Raw genomic sequence first — 23,783 nt, forward strand, 5'->3', positions numbered from 1 at the left:
TGAGTCCATATGACTCTTCTACAGAATTGAAGAGGGATAGAAATGTAATGAATTATCTAGTTGGAGAGGCAGGTAGAGGAGGTGGGGCAGAATAAAAGGACAGGGGTAGGTCGGAGCAAAGAAGAGATTGATAAAGGTGCAGTAGACATAAGACAAAGGTGGGGCATAATATATGCATAAAAGTGGATGGTTAATGGTGCCAGTAAGGACTGAAGAGTGCTAATAGTGGCAAGAGGAAAGATCGCAGAATGTGTTAATAAGAGAACAAAGGTCAGTGCTCAGTGGTTAGCACTGCTGCCTAACAATGCCAGGCACCCTGGTTTGATTCCCGGCTTGGGTCACTGTCTGTACAGGGTCCGCTCGTTCTCTTCGTGTCCGCATGGTTAGGTGCATTGGCCATGCTAAATTCTCCATCTTTGTACTCAAACAAACACCAGGCAACTAGGGGATTTTCACAGTAACTTCAATGCAGTGTTAATGTAAGCCTACTGGTGACCCTAATAAATAAATTTTAAAAACTACCTGGGTCAAGTTAATGCAAATCATGAGAACGATTTGCGATCAAGGAAAATTGTAACTGCGATCCTTTGATTGCAAAAATTGATTTGATTTGCAAAAATTCTCCATGTTAATGACATTGTTTTGCCTTGCCAAAGATGGCTGGGTCTTGGCCACACACGGGTTGCAGCATGAAGTCAGTAGCAGCTCTGGGCACGAGGAGCCTGAGGAGGGAGGGACTGAGGAGGCGGGGCCATCCGTCGGTGACGTGTATCACGCGTGCGGGCGACGCAATGGCGCCGGCCGTGCGTGCCGATGACGCGGCGGCGGGGTGAGAGAGGGGGAGGTGCTGCTGGAAAGTTGGTGCTGGCGGCGGTGGAAGTTGGCGGCGCCATTCTGTGTTGTGGTGGGAGTTTGAGCGATCGGCGGTGACAGCGGCCGCTGGCCTGACACAGAGAGAGTCCAGCGGGAGGAGAGTGATCGCTGTCTTGGTGCGGGATTCGTGAGGAGGGGGAAACTCCGTTATTTACCCTGAGTTTTGAACGCGAGCGGAGAGGAAAGCCCCCGGGGGCTGAGGAGACAATAAAGCCGAGATGCAGGAGCAGGGCAGCGAGAAGAAGTGGTGAGTGCGGCCCGCTGGCCGGGCTTTGTTTGGGATTGGAGGGGGTTTCTCTCGGTGCCCCAGCCCGTGGAGAGAGGAGGGGGCGGGGGGTATTATTCTGGGGTAAGGGGAAGGGGGGGGGTGGGAATCGCTCCGGCTCCCTCGGACTCCGCGTCGCCATTTTGTGGAGCTGGAGCTCGGCCTGGGCTCCCAGTCCCGGGGAGAGGCTGCTGCCTGTTGGCGGGAGGGCCGGCTCTCTGGCTGGCCTCTCGGGGTGACCTTGGGTCCGCTTTGTTTAAGGGACTCCCCGGGATCCAGCTGCTCGGCTTTTCTTTTTGTTGGGGATTTGGGATGATCGGTGGATCGGGATGAAGGGATATCTCCACCCGAGAGAGATTAAAGGGGCATCGGGCTGCCTTACTTACATTTTCTTATCATTTCTATTTAGTTTTTTTATGTTTGCGACCAGTATAAATCATCTACAATGATCCTCGGATATTTTCCATCATTTTGAGTTGAGGTTACTCTCTGATTTCCCCCTCTTGTGGGACAATATGCATCGAAATGTGTGCCACGTTAATTTGAGAGGCTCGAATTAACAGCTTTGGTGAAAAGTCACATAGATTTGTGTTGTGAAGTTGTATTGAATAACCTGAGTTAATTGTGACAAGTTCCCTTTGAGATTGTTATCCTTTTTTATAGTTATAGATTATTATACTCTTTGTAAGCGTTGATGGAATGGTGACTAAAGTCCCAAGTCCTTTTTTGGAGTTGAGGGAGAGAGGCAATGATTTTTTTTGCTGTAGTTTCTATATTCATTCCAGGGCCGATCTGGATTTTTTAAAAACATCAAAATAAACGTTTTTATTGCGGGGTGATTAAGCTGGAAGTCCAATACTTCGCATTCTAAGGTGGTTGCATATTCAACTAAGTGAGTTGAAAGGGAAATTGTCATTCGGTTAATGTTTTTACATATCTTCGGAAGTGATTTCCGTTGAGCACTTCGGCATAGCTGTTAAATCACTGCATGTGTGTGTCCGCTTATATTATTTGCCAGTCTGTGCCGTTTTAATTTTGTGAACTTGGCTTTAGAAAGATTTATTCATAAGTGTATAAGCCTTAAATCAGGCTTTTAATAAATTGCAAACCAATAAGAACAATGATTCAAATTTATTCATGAATACTAAGCTGTGGTGCACATTAAATTGAAGACGAAAAACCATGAAAATCAAAGATTTAGATGCCCTTGACTTGAGACTGACCAGAAACCTAACCGGACCAACAATATACATATTGTGGCCATAAAAGCAGGTCAGGGGCTGGGAATTCTGTGGCAAGTAACTCATCTCTTGACTCTCTGAAGCCTTTCCATTATCATCAAGGCACAAGTTAGTATGCTGGAATGCTCCTCACTTATGTGAATGAGTGCAGCTCCAAGAACATTCAAGTGGTTCAACATCATCCAAGGTGCAGTAGCACTCTTGATTGGTGCCCCTTTATTAAATAATCACTCCCTCCAACAGCAGCATTCTGTGTCTTCAGTGTATACTATCTGCAAGATGCACAGTAGCAATTCTCCAAGACTTCTTTGAAAACACCTTTCAGCCTCCGTGACTAGAAGGACAACAGTGGCAGATGCATGGGAATACTATCCTTCAGCGTCACTGGTTAAGTTCCCAGAGCTCACTACCTAACGGCACTATGCGAGTATCTTAACCGTACAGACTGTGGCAGTTTAAGATTGGCCCACCATCACATCGAAGGCAATTAAGGATCATGTCAACATGTACTTGTATAGCATCTTTAACATAATGAAATGCCCCAGGTTACATCATTGGAATGTTGTAATGCAAAGTTTGACATTTGGATGGGCAATAAATGCTAAAGATGAAGGCTAGTGTTGTGTAAATTATCCATCATAATAGAGGAGAATCTTTGGCAGATAACAATTTATGGATAATCGGAGCACTAGATTACTGTACATTAGTAACTTGTGCATGTACTTGAGACCGCAGCTACTTGACCTACCACAGACTGGAGAGATCCAGGAGTTTAAGCTTCACTGATGCCAGCCATGGATCTTGACTATGAAGGTGAACGCTGAATATACATTGCAATGTTCACCTTTAATCTTGTACGTTCTGCACACTATGAAGAGCGTTGCAGATATGTCTGCTGTTTTTGGTGCTTAATCATAGCTGGGTGTGCGTTAAAATTGGGAGAGCCTTTTTGGCCTCCTTTCTTGGGTCTTATAGCTTTGGTAAGACCCTATAAACTGGCAAATTCATAAGGCAAAGGAAATGTCAGTGACTCTTGCTGGTGCCCACATTTTCCACCAAATGTTTCACATGTATGCAAATCGTTCGTTTTTTGGATGGGTGAACTATCAACTGGCGCCATGGTATTTCCATGCTGGATTGCTTTATTTTCATGTTTTAGGAAGTTTCTGGTGAAAACTAGTCTTGGTGCATGTGACTTAAATCAGAAATTTGAAGGAAATCTATTAACTTATTGCAGTTTGCAACTGAAACTTGAAACAGATAGCAGAAGACATTGAACTCAGACATACCATCTGAGAGATTATAAGATCAACTGCAGTTTCCTCTTTGCTTCATATTGGAATCGTCAGGTTGTCTCCTTATTGTATGATTCAGTGACCAAAAATGGTAGTTCCAACGTTTGATATTCTGATTGAGGTTATATTTGAATTGTCTTTTTCTTTTAGAATTAATATTCCGACTAAAGTTATCTATTTTTAAAAAGGGGTTTCACTTTTTCAAGTAATTTAGCGTTGTTTTAAGTATAATTAGAAATCTATTTATTCACCTGAAATAAATCAGCTAATGCTCACTCTGGTGCTATGCGATGGACGTGAATCTACATGATTGATATCACTGGAGTGCATCTGCGTATGTCCATGCGCATGATTGAATGTCATACCCAGTATAGATTATTCGGGCTGTTGGAATGGAGATCAATCTATGTTATAGTTCCAGCCTCTTGTTCAAAGAAATTGACTAGTGTTACATTTTGGTGAGTGCCTGCAAGCTATTCACATGTGATTTTATTCTCATCTGATATCCATGCCTAAGTTTTGCACTAAAGTCACTGAATGGTGATCAGAAGTCAGCATCTTGACGCCATTCCTCCCTCCCTGGCCCAGATGCACTAAGCCTTATTGTAGTACAGGTAGAGTACTTCGAATCCAGTTCCCTGAAAGCCAGACACTTAATAACCTCTGTGCATCAATTTTGAGTGAGTAATTTCCTTGCCTCCAGGAGGGTTAGTGAGCAAGAACAGCAAGAGAGTTGACTTATCATTGACTATATTTCGTGCACAGTGACAAATATTTGGTATCTCGGGAACCAAGGAATGTGGAAACCTGGCGAGAGAGTGGATTTACAGCAAAAGATCAGTCATGATTATATTAAATGATGGCGCAGGCTCAACACGGCTTATGGCCTACTCCTATTTCTTGTATTCTTGTGACTATGCCGAAATGCTCTCCATAAATCTGTGTCACTGTACCTCTCTCAATACTCTGTCCCATGTCTTTGCCCAACTGAATATTACTTTCTTTGGTTCAGCATCCATTTCTTGGATTATACGTTTATAAATCTATATTGAAGATACTGTATAAATGCAAGTATTTGTTTCAGCGTCCAGTTTTTATATCTCCTTGTCACCTGAATAGCCACTAGCCACAGTGCTAGTGGCTATTTACCTTGTAAAAATGGTTAATCCTTATCAACTCAGACTAATTAGTTGATGTGAATCATATAGATCAGAGAGTATGGCGGTGCTGGTTGTGTCTGGGTAGTATGTGTGAGGTAGATGATGGTGAGATTGTTCTGTGAATCTGACTGCAGTAGATCTGTCAGTTTATAATTTATGTATTATTGTCACAAGTAAGCTTACTGCAGCGAAGTTACTGTGAAAATCCTGTAGTTGCCACACTCTGGCGTCTGCTCGGGTACTGAGGGAGAATTTAGCATGGCCAATGCACCTAACCAGCACACCTTTTCGACTTTGGGAGGAAACTGGAGCACCCGGAGGAAACCCATGCAGACGCTGGGAGAAGACTCTGCACAGACAGTGACTCAAGCCGAGAATTGAACCCGGGTTCCTGGTGCTGTGAGGCAGCAGTTTTAACCATTGTGCCACCATGCCGCTCTACTGTCACTCTCTAGCTTGTAGGTATTGAGCTAGTCTGCTAATTGAAGACATGCTGACATATAGTGAAATGGAGTAGTATCTGAACAGTCTGCTGTGGATCTTGTTCACACTTCAGAGTGTCATGCTGGATCAGAATGGGGTTCTTGTGATCATTACTGTACAGAGTAAGGGGAATCCAGTTGAAATAGAGAGCAGCAACTTGCAGAAGCTGACCTTAGTCAACAGACATGTGTACTTGGTAGCTGTGAGGATAAGGATGAAGACAGGGAAGGACAGCCAGAATGCTGACCATAGCAACTTGGAACCAGAGGCTAAAAGTGGGCAGCGGAGTAGGGGAATGTCTAATGTAATTGTAGGGAATTTATCAATAACTGGGGAGACCTGTGTATCCTTTGAGGGCAGGATCTATTGTCCAAAGTGGTTTGTTCCCTACCTTGTTCCAGGCTGAGGACATGTTGAACAGGTTTAAAAGGATATTGGGGGTTGGATGCTGGAGGGAAGCAGGGAAGGATCCAGTTATTGGTCCCATCATGGGCCATAACAAAATGGGGGTGTATAAGTCAAAGTCCTGTACCAGCAACTAGGATTACATTTAAGAATACTTCTCCAATAGTATGAGATGTTTAATCCAAGTGGACTCATCATTTATGTTCTCTGTGGAATCATTAACGTTTTAAAGTAGTGATCAGGTGAAAGAACTGCACAAGATTTCAAGTTTTAATCAAAAGCAAACTTTATATATATAAAAAAAGGAAGTACTACTAACCGTCAAGAATGTAAACCCCATCCCCTTTTTCCTTCCTAATCCATTTAAGAGTTCTCTTGCACATTGAGATCTTGAGGGATCATTCACTTCTCCTTCTTGGGACAAGACCAAGTATGCCACAGCTTTCTGGAATTCACTTTAATCTCTCCTGTGTTCCAGCGATTCTCCAAGGTATGAGTTCTCTGGGATCCTCCCACTCGTGTTTATCAAGGTGACCCTCTGACTGTTTAATCTCATGATCATGAACTCCACAACTCATGCCTGCACCTCATTTATATTATTTAGTCACTTTCAAAACTGAAAGACCCCTTTCGTTTCTCAGAGTCCTTTTCAATGGTTCAGCCTGCAGTCTCACGTCCTCTGTCAGCTCCTGTCTCTCTTGATCTCCACCTGTCTCCTAACTGAACTGCTAGTTTAGTGTGAGGAAACACAGGCAGAACCTGCACAGCCTATCTCCATAGCAATGTGACTTAATTTGGGATGCTTCAAATAGAAATGTAAATTAATTATCTTCTGCACTTAAGAGCCTATTGATTCTGTGACCCATTTGACTAATTTACATCTCTATAGGAGATAACGGGCCATCAAGAAACCCAAGGTGGGATTCTCCAGCCGCACTCGCCCCAATACCGCAGAATCCTGCCCGAGGTCAACCGAACTTTGCATGGTCTGCCCCCTGCCCGCTACGATTCCTGTGGCAGGCAGGAATCGAGAATTCCCCCTTTAACCTTTACAAGCTTTATGATCTGTGGAATCTACGAGTCAGTTGAAATGCTATAACTTAGGAGCATTTCCCGAGATGTTTTGAGTCAAAGTGGCTCCTCCAGAAGAATCCAAAGTAGCCATTGTAGTCCTAGTGTGAATACTGTTTACTACTACCCCAACAACAAGAAACTTCCTCTTTGAACTGTGATTACCCTAGGTCCATTTGAATTGTTGTACTTCAGGGTTTATTTTTCTCCCCCAGTTTTTCAAAAGAATACTTGTGCTTACCAGCATTTATATACCTCAAACACTTGAGTTGTGAAATCAGATATCCACAACAGGTTCAGAAAGGTGGCTTGCCACTACCTACTCAAGGGCAGTTAGGAATGGGAAAGAAATGCTGGCTCTGCCCATAACTTCCATATCCCATGGAAGAAAGAAAATGTTATCCTCTGGAGCAACAGGTGCAGGTGAGATTATTGTAGACAATAAGGAAATGGATTTGTTAAATTAGTTCATGGGAGGAAGTACCAAAATGCCAGTGTTACAAGAGAATCTAAAGTTAAGTCAAGGAAAAGAACTTATTGGATTTTATGTAAATGGTAACATAAAGAATGAGGCTTGAACTAGAAAAGTTTATTTGATCTGGTATATTAGACCCCAGAATATTAAATAAAGTAGTTGATTAAGTCAAATGTGTATTAATTTTCTGAGCACGCTCCAGTATCTGGAATTGGGCCATTACAATCAAACATGAATATTACTTCATTGTTTAAAAAGGGAGGGCTGGAGAAATCAGGAAACTATAGACAACTGGGTAGACCTTGTCTGACTAATCTAGTTATATTCTATTATGGGTGGTATAGATATATTTGACTGTTTTTCATGTGGACTTCAGAAAGGCATTTGATAAGATACTACGCAAGAGATTATCAGCAACATCTCTTTCTCAAGAGGGTGCATTAGCCAACTTTTTTAGAGTAGGTTCCCTGACTTATGTGCCTAGTGTGGGTTGTTTCTCAGAACCCTTTATGCATTGAGGCTTGGAAAAGTGAAACACCGTATAGATGCCACACATAGTTGTACTGTGAAGATACTGGGACTTTTTTTTTGCATTTTCTCATGAATTTGTTGGCTTTGTTAAATGTGATTTTCTCTGATGCTGCCAGCCCAAAGCTACCTCACCGAGGGGAGTGTTCTTTTTGGAGCCTAGGGAGGCTGTTTGCCAGTTGAACTGACTTATCCAACGGGGAAAATATGAAATCAGCAGAATACAGGCTGAGAGGTCAACTGACTCTTGCTAGGGTACAGTTCTGTAGGTGGTGATAGCCCCTGGTACCCCCTTTAAAAAAAAAATTGCCTGCCATGTCCTGAGACCCATTAAAGTGCCCCAGTTGACATTGACTAATTCAGCGTAAAGGATGAGGAATGGAGGAAATTGTGCATGGAATCTTTATAGTTTATAGAGACAAATATGCTTTTAGAGTCAGAGTCGTACAGCGCAGAAAAGGCTGTTTGGCCCTTCCAGTCTGCAGAAACAATACCTGCCACTAAAGACGTGCTAATCCCATTATCCAGCACTTGTCTCATATCTCTAAATATTATGATATTTCAAGTGCTCATCCAAAGTGGTGTTAACAGTGAGAAGCAAATCCAGGTAACTATTACTGAATAATAATCATTATCCTTTTGGCATCAATGTATATTTCACTCACTATCTAATGAAAGAAAAAGAAAACTTTGCTTTCTTGTAACCCAAAAAAATATTAGTTTTCTGGGAACCTTCTGAGCAAGCACTTTCTGTATAACCTGTTGTCTGTTCTCGGATCACTTAATTCTCCTTCGTAAGCAATGCCAAATGAGATCTATGGATGTATCTTTGATACAAATATAATTGGAACGTTTAACATGCTTGCATAGTTTCAAATTATATAACAGAGTAAAGGCTGTGCTATTGATACTTTTACAGCTACTATGATCAGAAGCATGGTGACCAAAGTCCATTACTTGCCTTTCACATATGGAACACACTTATTATCTGATGGGTTCTCTTCGGTAACTTCTTTACCAAGGATAGGCAGATCTGGAAATCAGGAGTTTCATGAACAGATTTTTAATTCTTTCATATATGTGGAAAGGCCAGCATTTGCTGCCTATCACTCGTCACCCTTGAATGGAGTGGCATGTTAGGCCATTTCAGAGAGCAGTTGAGGGTCAACCACATTGCCATGGATCTGGAGTCATGTATAGACCAGTTGGATTCTTACAACGATTGATAGTTTCGTGGTCAACATTACCGATACTAGCTTTCAATTTTTATTTATTTTGAATTTAAATTCTACCAGCTGCCATGGTGGGATCTCGAACCCATGTCCCCCGAGAATGTTTTTATGCTTGTGAATTACTAGTCTGGTGACATTACCACTACACCACCGTCATCTCCTGGTACTGACCACGTTCCGTTTTTATTAAATGGTATTCTTGTGTTTTTGGTTGACATTTGCATTCTGTTGTTCCTGTGGAATCCATGTATCAGTGGCCTTGAACAATGTTGTCGTGATCCAGTCTAAACTAGATTGGTTTATCAGCGTCAATGTTTGGGGTACAAGTTAAATGAGCTTTTATTATTCTTAAAACACTGGACATTCTAAAGGCCAGTGCTTCACAGGCACCATTTTAACAGATTCTACAATCATAATGTGACTAGGAGAGATACAAGTGCTAGTTCGGTATGTACTTTTCCAGCTGAAATTTGTTCTTTAGCAGTCCATCTACCCTGCTGGAATGATTATTTACAGACTACTTTCCAAACCTTTGAGGGCCTGGCATGGCTGTTTTCCTTGTTTGACAACATTTGTTTTGAAAGTTAGGCGTGGTTGTGAAAGGTAATTCTGGATATTCTGAATGTCAAGGCTGTTTCTGCATTGATACAATTTGTGGTTCAATTGTTTAGTTTAAAAGTGGTTTTTGATTTGTCTATTGCTCTTCCTTCTACTGTTTTCAGCTGAACGTGCGACTGGCTTCTTGGTTCAGTTGAGTTTTTTCAAACACACTCAACTTCTTGACCAGGATCTCACTTACCTGGACTTGAACATTTTCTCTGCTGCTTCTGAATCTTGTGGTGACCTCCAAATATGTCAGCATTTTATTGTCCTGCAATAATTTCTGCAAATTTCCTGAATCTATATTGTATCAGGAAATAATTCCTTCAAAATTCTACAATTCGAAAAGCTCCTGGACGTCACTTGCCTGACGCACCTGGTGCTGAACTTGGACAACAGCTCATTGGTTTCCCATACGCACTCCACCTTCCTGCGGCAACCTTGTTCCATCTCAACACTAATCGTTTTAACCCTGGACTCCATCCTGTTGCCTCCCCTCTTCTGTATTTGCTGCCAGGATCATATTGATATGTAACCAGCTCCATACGGCTTGAATGTGTCCATTCCAGCCATGTGTTTGGCTGCTGCTCTGAATCTAAGCTCATCCCTTCTATTTTCACTTTTTTCTCTCCCTTATTTCCCTCTTTAGCTCCCCCCTGCCTCCTTGGGCATTCTGTCACAACCCCTGGCTTCACTGTCTCTTTAAAGTAGCCCACAACTTCCCTTCGGTACTTCTCGGCATCCTATGAAGAGCTCGTTGATGCATTTGTCACTCCTTATCAGTAACCTGAACTACCCATCCTGCTGTCTTGTTGATCTTTCCGTCCAATACCTGCTGCTAATAATTGAAAATCTCCTTTCATTCAACTCAACCCTCCCAAGGTGACTTCATACACACTCCTGGTCATTCGGCTATCATTTCTCTTCGCACCTCTCTCCAGGACATCGGTTCATTTGTAAACAAAGCCTTTGCCATGAGTTTATTTTGGGTGGTTGTGTCAACTTGACTGAAACTCTGCTGGGGGGCATTTTATTCCATGCCCCTAAAGGAGTGATATCTCTTCCTCAGTGACTTTCACCTTAATTTACTATGCACTCTCTATTCTCTGGCCTATTCCCACTAAATGGCTTCCTTCTTGGCTCTCATGTTAGATGATATTGTTATCAATTCCCTCTCCTTGTATACTGTCTCCATCTTCTTCTCTGCCATCACCGCCCTTTTCAAATAAAAGCAACGTTCGACCCCTCTGTCATTACTAATTACAACCCCATCCCCAATTTCCCTTTCCTGTCCTTGAGCCTGCTGATGCTTCCCAAATCCATCTTGTCCAGAACTTTGAATTCCTGCATGCTTGAATTCTGTTAAAGTGATAAATGGCAACATGTGTGACTGACAATGATGAACTTTCCCTTCTCAACCTGTTTGTGACAAGGTTGACTGCACCAACTTGCTGCAGTATCTGTCCACCAGTGTTCAGCTGGGCTGGACTTCATTCACCCAGTTTCATTCTTATCTATTCAGTCATAGTCGAGAATTATCTGCAGTGACTTCTCTTCCCATGCCATTATCTCTGATGTCTCTCAAGATCTGACTGGATAGAGTACAGGAATGAGATAATGACGAGACAGAGTACAGGAATGAGATAATGACGAGACAGAGTACAGGAATGAGATAGAGAATCTGGTGAACAGGTGCGGCAACAGTAATCTCCCTCAATGTCAACAAAACGAAGAAGGTCGTCATCGCCTTCTTGGAGGGGAACATGCCCCTGTCTACATCAATAGGGATGAAGTAGAAAGGGTCAAGAGCTTCACGTTTTTTCCAAATCACCAACAACCTGACCTGGTCTCCCCAATGCCGACACTATAGTTAAGAAAGCCCCCAACGCCTTTACTTTCTCAGAAGACTAAGGAAATTGGGCATGTTAGCTATGACTCTCACCAATTTTTACAGATGCACTATAGAAAGCATTCTTTCTGGTTGTATCACAGCTTGGTATGGCTCCTACTCTGCCCAAGACCACGAGAAACTACAAACGGTCGTGAATGTAGCCCAATCCATCACGCAAACCAGCCTCCCATCCATTAACTCTGTCTACACTTCCTGCTGCCTCGGCAAAGCAGCCAGCAAAATTAAGGACCCCGTACCCTGGACATTCTCTGTTTCACCACCTTTCGTTGGAAAAAGGATACAAAAGTCTGAGGTCACATACCAACCGACACGCAAACAACTTCTTCCCAGCTGCCGTCAGACTTTTGAATGGACTCACCCAGCATTAAGTTGATCTTTCTCTATACCTTTGCTATAACTGTAACACTGCATTCTGTGCTCTCTCATTTCCTTCTCTATGAACGGTATGCTTTGTCTGTATGGTGCGCAAGAAGCAATCTTTTTCACTGTATGCTCATGTGACAAATCAAATCATCTCTCCTAGGCCCCTCCTATTTCTCACCGATTTTATCTCTATCTGCCCCTATAGAACTCTAAAGTAAGTGCTGGCAACATATTTACCTTTATCCTCGTGGTGTATTCATGCCCTGGATCTTTGTGCTTTCCCACGAGGGTTAAAGGATTGCTATCAGGACTTGGAATTCCTGCTGAGTTCTCCCTAACAATGGCCTTTAGAACATTGATAGTGTTTACTTCGAGGTTTGCTGCCAACTTCACGTGATCTGTGTTAAAGATGCTACTTTAGTCACAGCATTATTCTGTGTGGTGACTCTTGTTTTTTGTTTGTGAATTGCAGGTTCTGATGTATATTGTGCTGTGACTCTCACTGACGTCTTGAATGTTTTAATTTATTTGTAATGTTTACTTACTGATGTTCAGTGTTGCAATAAGATAGTGACATAATGAGGAAAGAGCATTCTGCATTGACTAGCTTTTGATTAAATGTAGTATTGCAGAAGCTTATGTAGACCAAATAAACCCACATAGGCGGCGCAGTGGTTAGCACTGCTGCTTCGCCAGGGACTTGGGTTCGGTTCCAACCTTCAATGACTGTCTGCATGGAGCTTGCTTGTTCTCCCTGTGTCTGTGTGGGTTTCCTCCGGGTGCTCTGTTTTCCTCCCATAGTCCAAAGATGTATAGGTTAGGTGGATTAACCATGGCAAATGCATGGGGATAGGCCAGAAGGAGAGGGCCTGTCGATATTCTGTCGATGCTGACTTGATGGGCCGGACTTCCATTCTGCAGTGTGGACATTCTAAGGTGCCCAAACAGAATTGGATTTAAATTAAGGTTTTCAGGTTCATTAAAGTTTTAATGTTTTGCAGAAGCTGATTAAATGTTTAAAATGTGTTCAGTGGCTAGGTTGAAGGGCTGAATTTTTGCTCTTTTAAAGGGACAAGTTTACTTTGGACATTAGTATCCCTTGGGCAACTGATCATGGAGAGCTGCTATTGGACAGGAAGCAAAGAGTAGGAATAAATGGATCCTTTTTCCAAATTGCAGGCAGTAACTGATAGAATACTGCATAGAACAGTCCTAGAACCCCAGCTATTCACAATATATGTTAATTTAAATGGGGGAACTACATGTATTATCTTCAAATTTGCACAAAGCTTGGTGGGAGGGTGAGCTGTGAGGAGGATGCAGAGATGCTTCAATGTGATTTGGATAAGTTGAGTGAGTAGGCATATGAATGGCAGATCCAGTATAATTTGGATAAATGTAAGGTTATTTACTTCGGTAGCAAAAATGGTACAGCAGATTTCTTTCTGAATGATCATAAATTAGAAAAAGGGAATGTGCAACGAGACCTGGGTGTCTCGTACACCAGTCACTTAAGGTAAGCATGCAGGTGCAATAGAAAAGGCAAATAGTATGCTGGTGAGAGGATTCGAGTGCATGAGCAGGGATGTCTTGATGCAATTGTGCAGGGCCTTGGTGAGGCTACACTTGGAATATTATGTGCAGTTTTGTTCTTATCTGAGGAACAGTGTTCTTGCTCTGAAGGGCATGCAGAGAAGGTTCACCAGACCGATTTCCGAAATGGCAGGATTGACGTACAAGGAGAGATTGAGTTGGTTAGAGTTGTATTTGCTGGAATTCAGAAGAATGAGGGAGGATCTCATAGAGACCTATAAAATTCTAACAGGTCTAGACAGGGTCAGTACAAGATGGATGTTCCCGATGGTGGGAGTGTCCAGAATCAGGGGTCACAGTCTGAAGATACAAAGTGGACTGTTTAGGACAGAGATGAGGAGAAATTTCTTCACCCAGAGAATGGTCAGTCTATGGAATTCACTACCACAGAAAGTAGTTTGAGGCCCAAACATTGTGTTTTCAAGAATATAGCAGTTGAGGCGAAGGGGATCAAATGATTTGGTTGGGGGGAGGGGGGGGGAGGTGGAATCAAGCTCTGGATGATTAGCCTTGATAATGAATGGTGGTAAAGGCTCGCAGGGCAGAATGGCCTCCTCCTATTTTCTATGCTTCTATTGCTGTTCGTGATAGATTCTCATTTTAGATTTTATGTCGTGCTGCGTACATTGTGTTCATTATTTTATCATGTGGCTGACATGGAATATTGTTGCTGGAAAATACTAAAGACAAACATTGAGCTCTGATGTAGGGTCATCCAGTCTCGAAACATTGGCTCTATTCTCTCTCCACAGACCTTCTGAGATTTTCCAGCATTTTCTGTTCTTGTTTCAGTTTCCAGCATCCGCAGTATTTTGCTTTTATCATTTCGGTCGTATGCTTTTTGTAATGACCTTTTTCTGTTGTGCAGTTGCTTTTCTTGTTGACAAAATGAAAATTGGGGTGAGATGTGTAGGGGTGTTTTATATATATTAATCTAGTGAGTCTGTACCTTTACAAGAGAGAATTCAGTGGTGGGGAAATTTGTTAATTATAGTTGTATATTCATGTGTATACTTTGCATTGAAGTGAGCCTACTGAAAATATTGAGGCTTAGTAGTATTATGTTCTGCTGCTTGGGTACAGCTTGGTACTTAGTAAGTGTTGTATTTTGCAGGCACTTCTAGATTTTAGCATCACTATTGAAGCTTTAGTAGCTCTCAACACCTTCACAGAAGTATTTTTTGTAATATATGGATGCTTCTGATGCTGTGGAGTCTGCAAAGAAGTGGCTACATTTGCACGAAGGCTCGGGAAGAACGGAAGAAACCAGCAGCAATGCTCCTTCTGGGCAACCGGCCATTTTTAGATGTGGTTTTCCATTTTTCCAGAACCTTTATGCTGTAGATAACTATTACTTTGGCCCTGACCTCGGCAGTGTTGTAATATAAAGCTGGCTTGTATAATGTTTCCAGTCATGGCTTCAGTTACCATTTGCATAAAGTCAATTGACGTCATTGATGGATATTTCGGAAGAAATTTTGAGGTGCATTATTCTGTATTTCAATGTGCCTCATTTGTTCCTTTTTTAATTGCTCAATATTTAGATTGAATAAGAGCTTGTTCAAAAGTTAGTTGAGGTGAAACTGACGTGGTTGTGTAACTTGTGCTCTAAGCATTGCCTTGACTTGTGGTAATGGAAAGAGAATGTTGGTTTGAGGTTAGTACTTGGAATTATTATACAGTAATACATTGGAAAATTACTACATTCAAGTATCCTCCACTCTGTTGGGCTGTCTTATTTTTAATTTACTGAATTTGAAAAGCATTTTCGCTGACATCCTTCCATCACTGTAAAAAGTGTCCAATCTTGTTTCGCTCTTGAGGAATGAGTGCTTTTTATAAATATAGGGCTTGTACAACCACTCGTTTTTTCCCCAGTTAATCAAAAGCTCTTTAAGCACACATTTATTTTCCATTACTCGAGCTAGGCCTTTTTTTCTCAGTCCTTTGGGGCAAGGAAAGTACATTTTTAAGCTCTTCAACTGATACCAACAAAACCACATTACCTATTCATCGACTTCCTGTTTCAGACTTCATGCATTTATGAGGCCGATGTCCCGTATCATATCTACACCAGACAAAGTTGATGCCTTCACTTAGCTTAGCTCATCAGCTGAGATGACAGGCCAGGCTATTTTGGGTGCATTGGGTGGGATATGAATGCGAATTGTCCCAAGTGCTTGATTACCTTTGCTTCATCTGTTTCTGTTCCCCTTCATTCCTGTGTGCATGCAATGTGTTTCTTTAATTTGGCAGAACTTGATTTTTGTATGCACATCCATTGTTGTCAAAGTGTGTTATAACATTGAGCATTAGCAAGCTTGGGCTAAAGCAATAGATATGTACGGTTTTTTGCAAATAGTGGAGATTAAATTTTTCATGAGATTATATCTTTGAAATGTAGTTTTTTTTAAAAGCACATTCAGTCTGGTTTCAGCAGGTTGGGGTGGCCATGTTCCACTTTTCGACTGTCTTATGTATTCACTGGTGTTGAATGTCACTCGCTTAGGGGGCGGTCTCTTTAATGCAGTCACATCATTAAGGAATCTGTCCTTTGGTATCCTTGACTTAATTAGGTACAAATAGTAATCTTTTCAAATGTTCTTGAAAAGTAGAACTTCCATTCAAATAATGCTTTTGATGTAGAGAAAAAAAAATCACATTATGATTTATGGAGACTAAAGGGAAAATAGTTACTGAGTCAAAGGGCAAGGTATTGGGAAGGCTAAACAAAATGTTGGTCACGAAGAGATGGGTTTTAAGGTGAGGGGGAAAGTGGCAGGGTGTAAGCATTAAGGGAAAGATCTTGGAACATAAGGATGTCCATGGTGGTGGTCTTCTGTAAGAGTGGAAGGATGAGGTTGGGAGGTGAACAGATTGTTGATCTGGTGGCAGAATGTTATCCACGTTAGTTGTAAGTGCTCGGTAAAATGTTTAGTGGCAAATTAAATGCACTACTGTACATAAATTGTAGAGCACCTCCTTTGCCACCTTACAAATCTTGAGTCTGACATCCTGCATGCGGTCAAAACTTACCAAAATGAAGTAGAACCCTTCCACATCCCAATTCTTTAAAAAAATCCTTTCCTAAAGTTACAAAGTCAGTGGACAGGGCAAGCCCTTAATCTATCTCCTTGCTTGCTCCAATCAAAATTCAAATTGAATCCAATTCGTGGTTCCGACAAGAGAGACATGTAAGATGCAAACTGACAAGAGAGGTTTGATCTTAGTTAAAAGGCACTTCCATGTTCCAGTGTACTAGATGAAACTGGCAAGCATTTTGCACACAAGGCCCCACAAATCACATTGTGTTATGCGCGGTTTAGACTGTCAGTTTGCCATTTTGGTTCCTTGTGTGCGTAAATGTCTTCATTCGGTGAAATGCCAACTTAGATTGCGTGTTAGACCATGAATCCACAACCTTTCTGATGCTACGGCTTGAGTGCTACCAATTGTGTTTGCACAGACCTTTTGTATTACCCTAAACTTTCCAAATAAGCTTTTGTGTGTTTCTGTCTCGTCATCAGTACGTTGACCTGGTCTATCCTTGATATCTTTTTGGTAAATTTTTCTTTTAATTTCACTACACTAAATCTCATTAATATCAATATGTGGCCTGACTTTGGGTGGTGGTCAACATCAAATAAGCAATTTGATACTATTTCAACTTGTCATTTGGAAGAGGTTCTAATTATTTAACTCAGACCTACAAGTCATTATGCGGCAATCATCACCTCCACTATTTTCTTCCTCTCTTGTTAGTTTGTTTTTCCCCCAATATCTCCTATACGTTGACTTAAATAGGCAACATGGGGTAGAGAGCTTATGTCTGATGTTGAAATTAAATTTTTGGACTTTATGTCCAATTTGAAGCACCTTTTTCTTTGCAAACCATTTCTCATCAGTATCCAAGTGCTATATAGTATCTATTCAGTTCAATAGAAAATCTTGTTAAAATGTCTTAAGCAGCATGTGTTATAATCCTGATTGCCTCTATGATTTCTCTTGACAATGAAGTTGATTTATCCCAATGGCAGTTACCATATTCTGTGCATTAACCAGATTTCCTTTCCACTCGCGTCAGCTAAGCTTTACAGTATTTTGATCCATTTGATCCCTTAATACAAAGTAATCTTTGTTAAGCAGTGTTTTACTGTACAGGTCACCCAGCAAATTCATGTGCAGCAGTTTGATTCAAATATAGAAAGTTCAGAGGGGAGGTGACAGAACATTAGCAAGGTTAGGAAAGAGTAGCAGGTTTCATAAAAGGGAGTCTCAGTCTTCTACGAGCATATGACTATAAAACAGTAGTAATAGAAGCTGGGGGGCCAGTTAGAGACCAAAGGAAATTTACAAATGGAGGTACAGGGCATGGCTGAGGTATTAACGAACACTTTGCATCTGTCTTTACCAATTAAAAGATACTGCCAAAATCATAGCGAAAGAGGAGGTAGAGATACTGGATGTGATTCAAAATTGATAGGTGGTATAGAAAGGCTGTCTGTTGACAAGTCACCAAGATCCGATTAAATGCATCTGAGGATGTTGAGGGAAGTAAGGCTGGAAATTGTGGGAGCACTGGCTGTAATCTTCTGATTTTCCCCTTAGATTCATGCTAGGGTGCTACCAGAGTTGGAGAATTTCAAATGACACCACCTTTTGTTCAAAAAGAACACGATTAAAGAAGGGTTCAAGAATGGTTCCAGGAACGCAGGACTTCGGTTGGACAGATTGGAGAAGCTGGGGCTATTCTCTTGAGAAGTTCGAAGGTAGATTTGTTAGCACTGTTCAAAATAATGAGGGGCTTGGATGCAACAGCAAGAGAGAAACTGTATTGGCGGAATGGTCAAGAGCCAGATGACCTCAGCGCAAGGTGATTGGCAAAAACTATTAGATCCTAGAAATATGTGTTTCATAAGTCCCATTTTCTCTGTTAATCATTTTGTTATTTGTACTCCATCACCTTGAGTTATTTTGGATTCCTTTGTGTTGCTGGTACTTTGTTATTTTCCAACTCCACCTGCGTCGCTAATGTGCCTCAGGACCCTAAGGAAGTCCCTGAAATGGTATATCTGTACTACAAATACTCATGATGTCCTTTGCTTGGTATCTTAAATAATGGTTATTGTCTGCTGCACGCTTCATTTAATTGGAAGCATGGCAAAGGGAATTACTTGACCTGGAAGATCAGTTTGTTGCAGTGTCAGCAGGACCCGGGGAGCTGGGTCCTTCCCACAGGAACACAAATCATGGCAGTTCAGATAATTAAGACCATCGTTGTTGAAAGTGACTGATGAGTCACAACTATCCTTATAAATTAATGTTCGGAAATTGGGATTTTTCTCAAATGCTGTTGAGAATTTCTGTATTGTATTCTTGGCTAAAGGCACAGCATCAGCTGTGATTAAAATACTGGATTTATCATTCATCTGAAATCTGTATTACCCATTGGCATTTACCAACACGAGCCGAAGAAAGGATGTATTAAATTCTACAGTTTCTTCATTGTTTCTCCAATTTGTCATAAATGCAGTATTATTCTTACACTACCATGTTATTTCATCAGTCCATTGATTTCCAAAATTACACACTTTGAGTATAGATCTCCATTATCTTGCATTCCTCTTCATTCATCTCTAGTATCCATGTTGCTCACTAGTAGTTTGCCACATCATCAGCCTCATCCTGTGCTCTGTTTCTATGGTAAATCATGCATGCCATGTACAGTTTCATATCTTAAACGTGTTTTCCTGTCTCAATAATTTGTATTAAAGTCTGATTCACATATAACAACCACAACCCATATCTTCTTACAGACACAAATATCCTGGTTTCCATGGGTTTTTAACCCTTTGCCTGATATTCAGCTTCTACAGAAACTTAATTTTTGCTTGTCGCGAAAAGGGGACAGGAATAAATGCAACAACTACAGGCCGATTAAATGACGGGGAAACATTTTGAGGCAGTAATAGTGGACAAAAATAATTGGGCTAATACATTAAAGCCTCCCCCAACAGCGCTCAAGCTATGCCTACATTACATATACTGCAACAGCTCAAGGAAGACAGTTCACTTCTTAATGACAATTGGAAATTGGCAATAAATGCTGGCCTTGTCAGTGACGCTCACGTTCCATGAACAAATTTTTAAAATTGTGGAATAACAGCACAAAAGGTGACCATTCAACCCATTCTCCCTCTGTTGGCTCTTTGGTATGGCTATATAATTTATCCTACCCCCTTGCTTTTGTTTTCATAGCCCAGGGAATTTTAATTACAATTCTTCGTTACTTTTGATTTGGCTGCCACAATCTTTCATTCCACAGCACGACAGTTGGTTATGTAAAAATGAACGTTTCCTCATGTCGTTTCTGGTCGATTCATCTGCAGTGTTGATAGTCAGAGAGTCCCAGGATCTTGCCCTGGTGAAGTGGAAGAACGGCTATATATTTTCAAGTCAGAATGGTGTTTGGCTTGCAGGGGAACAGTTGCCTGTGTGGAGGGAGTGAATTTTTCAGGTGGTTGATGGGGTGCCAATCAAACCAGCTGCTTTGTCTTGGGTGATATTAAACTTTTTAAGTCGTTACTCCGCCACTCAGTAGGCGAAGTTAATGTTTTCATTCCCTTTAGTTTTTGAGGTATGTTGTTTACAAATAGACAGATTCCAATAAAACTTGTTGCACTCGTATATTGGCTTTTGGTTAAGTGATTGCTTTTTGGTTAAGATGTGTGATATCCTGGGGCTGTGATATTTGGCCTCCAACAACTGCAATCATCTTCCTTTGTGGTAATTAGCATTCCAACTCGTGGGGAGATTTCCAGCCCATCCTCTCTCTCTCTCTCACCAGGATCTGGATCCTGAATTTTTAAAGGATTTGTTAACATTGGGAGATGAGGCAGATTGAATGTTGTGGGTTGTTTTATTTAGAATATTGTTGATTGTTTTAGAATGTTGTGGATTGTCACAGCTGCCAAAATGTGAACAGGGTTTTCAGAGCAAGTTGTTGGATCCGGGTTGGACTGAGACCTCTTCAGTGAGATGGAAGTTTTTACAGTAATAATGTTGAACTAACATAGTGTTGTGGAGATGCTCATTTGTTGGAGTTGATTTTATCCAGGCAAGTGGGCCAGGTCACACAGCTGACTCCAGGATAAATTGGAGAGGTTGGGGGTTATTCTCCTTCAGGGAGAGAGGCTCAAGAGAGGATTTATTAGAGGCATTCAGTTATATATAGATGAAGAGAAACTGTTCCCGTTGGTGGAAGGATAAAGTACTAGAGGATACAAATAAAAAGTGAATGGCAAAAGAACCAAAGGCAACATGAGGAAAAACTTTGATGCATCGAGTGCTTACAGTTTGGAATGCACTGTCGGAATGGGTACTGGAAGAAGCTTCAATCATGGCTTTTGAAAAAGAGTTATGTGAGCTTCTGGAGGGGGGAAATCATTGTGGGGCTATGGAGGATAGGAAAGGGTTTGGTGAATTAGATGAGATGCTTGCTACGAAGTTTCAACCCTCCAACCCGCTCTTGTAGCCACGTTATTTAACTGACTGGCTGGCTCTGTTAAATTTCTGGTAATCCCCAGGATGTTGGTGGGGTATTCAGAAATGGTAATGCTGTTGAATTAATGGACAATAATTAAATTTGTGGAGTGAATGGTATATGCCACTTTAAGACTTGCTGCATGCTGGCACAGACTGCTTCATTTACTGGGAAGTTGCGAATGAGATTGAATATGTCCCCACTTCTAACTTTGATGAAAGGAAGGTCATTTAAGTAGCCGAAAATGGTTGGGCTGAGGATACTAATCTGAGCAACTCCTGCAGTGATGCTTGGCCTCCGACAACTACAAACATCTTCCTTTGTGTAGTTACCATTCCAATTAGTGGGCAGATTTCCAGCCCATCCTCTCTCTCTCTCTCTCTCCCCCCTCTCTCCGCCCCACCCCCCCTCCCCCCCACACCCAATGCATATTGACTTCAATATTACTCCATTGTCCATGGTTTACAATGTAATGAACAACATGGTGATGTGCTGTTTTCAGTACCCAGAAGCAAGGCCTTGTTGCACCATACCTTTAGAATCATGAGCAGTTTTGGGCACCACACCATGGGGATGATAATGGCCTTGGAAAGGCGTGCAGTATAGATTTACTGGAATGATACCTGAGAGACAATAATAAAACTAGAATGAGAGAAACAAGTCAGCTTTGCATTCCCTGGAATATAAAGTGACTTGATCAGAGTTTGCAAATATAAGGGGAATAAATAGGGTAGCTTGGGAGAAACTATTTCTGCTCTTTGGGAAGTGGAGCTCAAAAAAGACACTCATTCCAACCATTGTTCACATTCCAGTCTATAATTATCTTGCAATTGTGTCTTTGCCTATATATGCCGTGTTTGTAAACTAACCTCCACTCACCTGATGAAGGAGCAGCGTGTGATTCCAAGTAAACCTGTTGAACTTTAACCTGGTGTTGTGAGACTTCTTACTGTGCCCACCCCAGTCCAACACCAGCATCTCCACCTCACTGTTAGTCAAAAGTATTAAAGGAGAGGGGCAACGGCAATTTTATAGAGATGGACAGCAAGTCGTCCATGATGTAATTGAATGTAGGAATCAACTTGAAAAGCTAAATGGCCTATTCCTGTTACTACATTTCTAAGAATGTGCAGCTATTCTAGATTATTGTGTAACAATACTTACTGATAATGTTTCCCCACTGAAAGTTACTGGTCTTTGTCATTCTATGTGTTATTTCCTAAATGAACACACTTTGAGGCCAAGGAAGTTTTTAATCTGAAATAAAGACAAAATGCTGGAAGCACTCTGGTCTGGGCGGCAGCTGAGTAGAGAGAGACAAATGTTAACATTTCAGGTCTGTGACCTCACATTAGAAGATTTTTATTCTTACTCCTTTGACTTTTATTTTGCAGATTGTTCCAACTTTTCTTTGATTCCTTTTCTTTTTAAGATTGCAAGATTATTACAGTATTTGGCACAGCTCAATCTAACCATCTATCCAATTGAAATGCTAGTCAGATTCTTCAGAAGGAATCCAAGCTGTTCAAATAATATGAACTTTGGTGCGGCACTGATATTCTGCCTCTGTGCTACTTGCATAGTTGGCATTGTTGTATTTCATAAAACGTTGAGATTCAAAAACAGAGCACATCATTGAAGTATTTAAAAAAGTAAAGGTTTATTTCTTGGTCACAAGTAGTCACAAATAATGAAGTTACTGTGAAAATCCCCTCGTCGCCACACTCTGGCGCCTGTTCGGGTACATTGAGGGAGAATTTAACACGGCCAATGCACCTAACCTGCACATCTTTGGACTGTGCGAGGAAACCAGAGCGCCCAGCGGAAACCCACGCTGACATGGGGAGAATGTGCAAACTCCACACACTTACCCAAGCCGGGAATCGAACCCAGGTCCCTGGTGCTGTGAGGCAGCAGTGCTAACCACAGTGCCAGTATTTTTTTTCATATCATTTGAGTCTTGCATCAACTCTTGAAAACATGTCTGAAAGCAGTTTGTTTTTGTTCCTGGCCACTTCTGTTAGTAAGAAGTTTAACAACACCAGCAACAGGTTTATTTGGTAGCAAAAGCCACAAGCTTTCGGAGCCTTAAGCTCCTTCTTCAGGTGAGTGGGAATTCTGTACAGAATTCCCACTCACCTGAAGAAGGAGCTTAAGGCTCTGAAAGCTTGTGGCTTTTGCTACCAAATAAACCTGTTGGACTTTAACCTGGTGCTGTTAAACTTCTTACTGTGTTTACCCCAGTCCAACGCCGGCATCTCCACATTACTTCTGTTAGTGTCAGTATTGGCTTTGTTATAGTGTCATCTAGTGGTGGAGGTGAGCATAAAGGAAGTAAAATGTTCCAGAATAATGCCAGACTTGTAATGAATTTTGGCATGTTTTTGTCCATTAGTTTTGGGAATGCTGGAAATTGAACTTCAGATCTTTATTAAGATTGTCTTCGATATTATGTAGCACTGATCTACTTGTATCACTTGCAGTCATTTTTAAATGAAACAAAGATTTTTTTGAACTAAATTGGTAAAATGCAACAGCAAGCATTAAAAATATTGTAATGAATGCACTCAATTGGTGTGTAGGCTGGAAAGCCATAGGCTTGATCTATTGTTAATTAATTGATTTTAACTTATCCTGAACTTTGGATGGGAGAAATCAGCTAATCACAAAAATTATCAGAGATCATTAAAGCCTGCTCTCTCTTGAATGACCTTTGAGATGTACGTGTTTTATAGGGGAGAGAT

The 23,783-nt window shown here is 41.3% G+C and overlaps 1 protein-coding gene across 2 annotated transcripts in view; it reads left to right on the forward strand.

Moving 5' to 3' along the window:
- The first annotated feature begins 815 nt into the window (after positions 1–815).
- Positions 816–23,783, forward strand: part of hif1aa (hypoxia inducible factor 1 subunit alpha a) — a 53,704-nt gene continuing 30,736 nt past the window's right edge. For both annotated transcript variants that reach the window (XM_078234229.1, XM_078234230.1), the window contains exon 1: positions 816–1,120. In XM_078234229.1, the coding sequence (XP_078090355.1) occupies positions 1,092–1,120 (29 nt within the window). In that variant the 5' untranslated portion in view covers positions 816–1,091. The remainder of the gene's footprint in view (positions 1,121–23,783) is intronic.

Source organism: Mustelus asterias, chromosome 18 (genome assembly GCF_964213995.1).
Source record: "Mustelus asterias chromosome 18, sMusAst1.hap1.1, whole genome shotgun sequence".
NCBI lineage: Eukaryota > Metazoa > Chordata > Chondrichthyes > Carcharhiniformes > Triakidae > Mustelus > Mustelus asterias.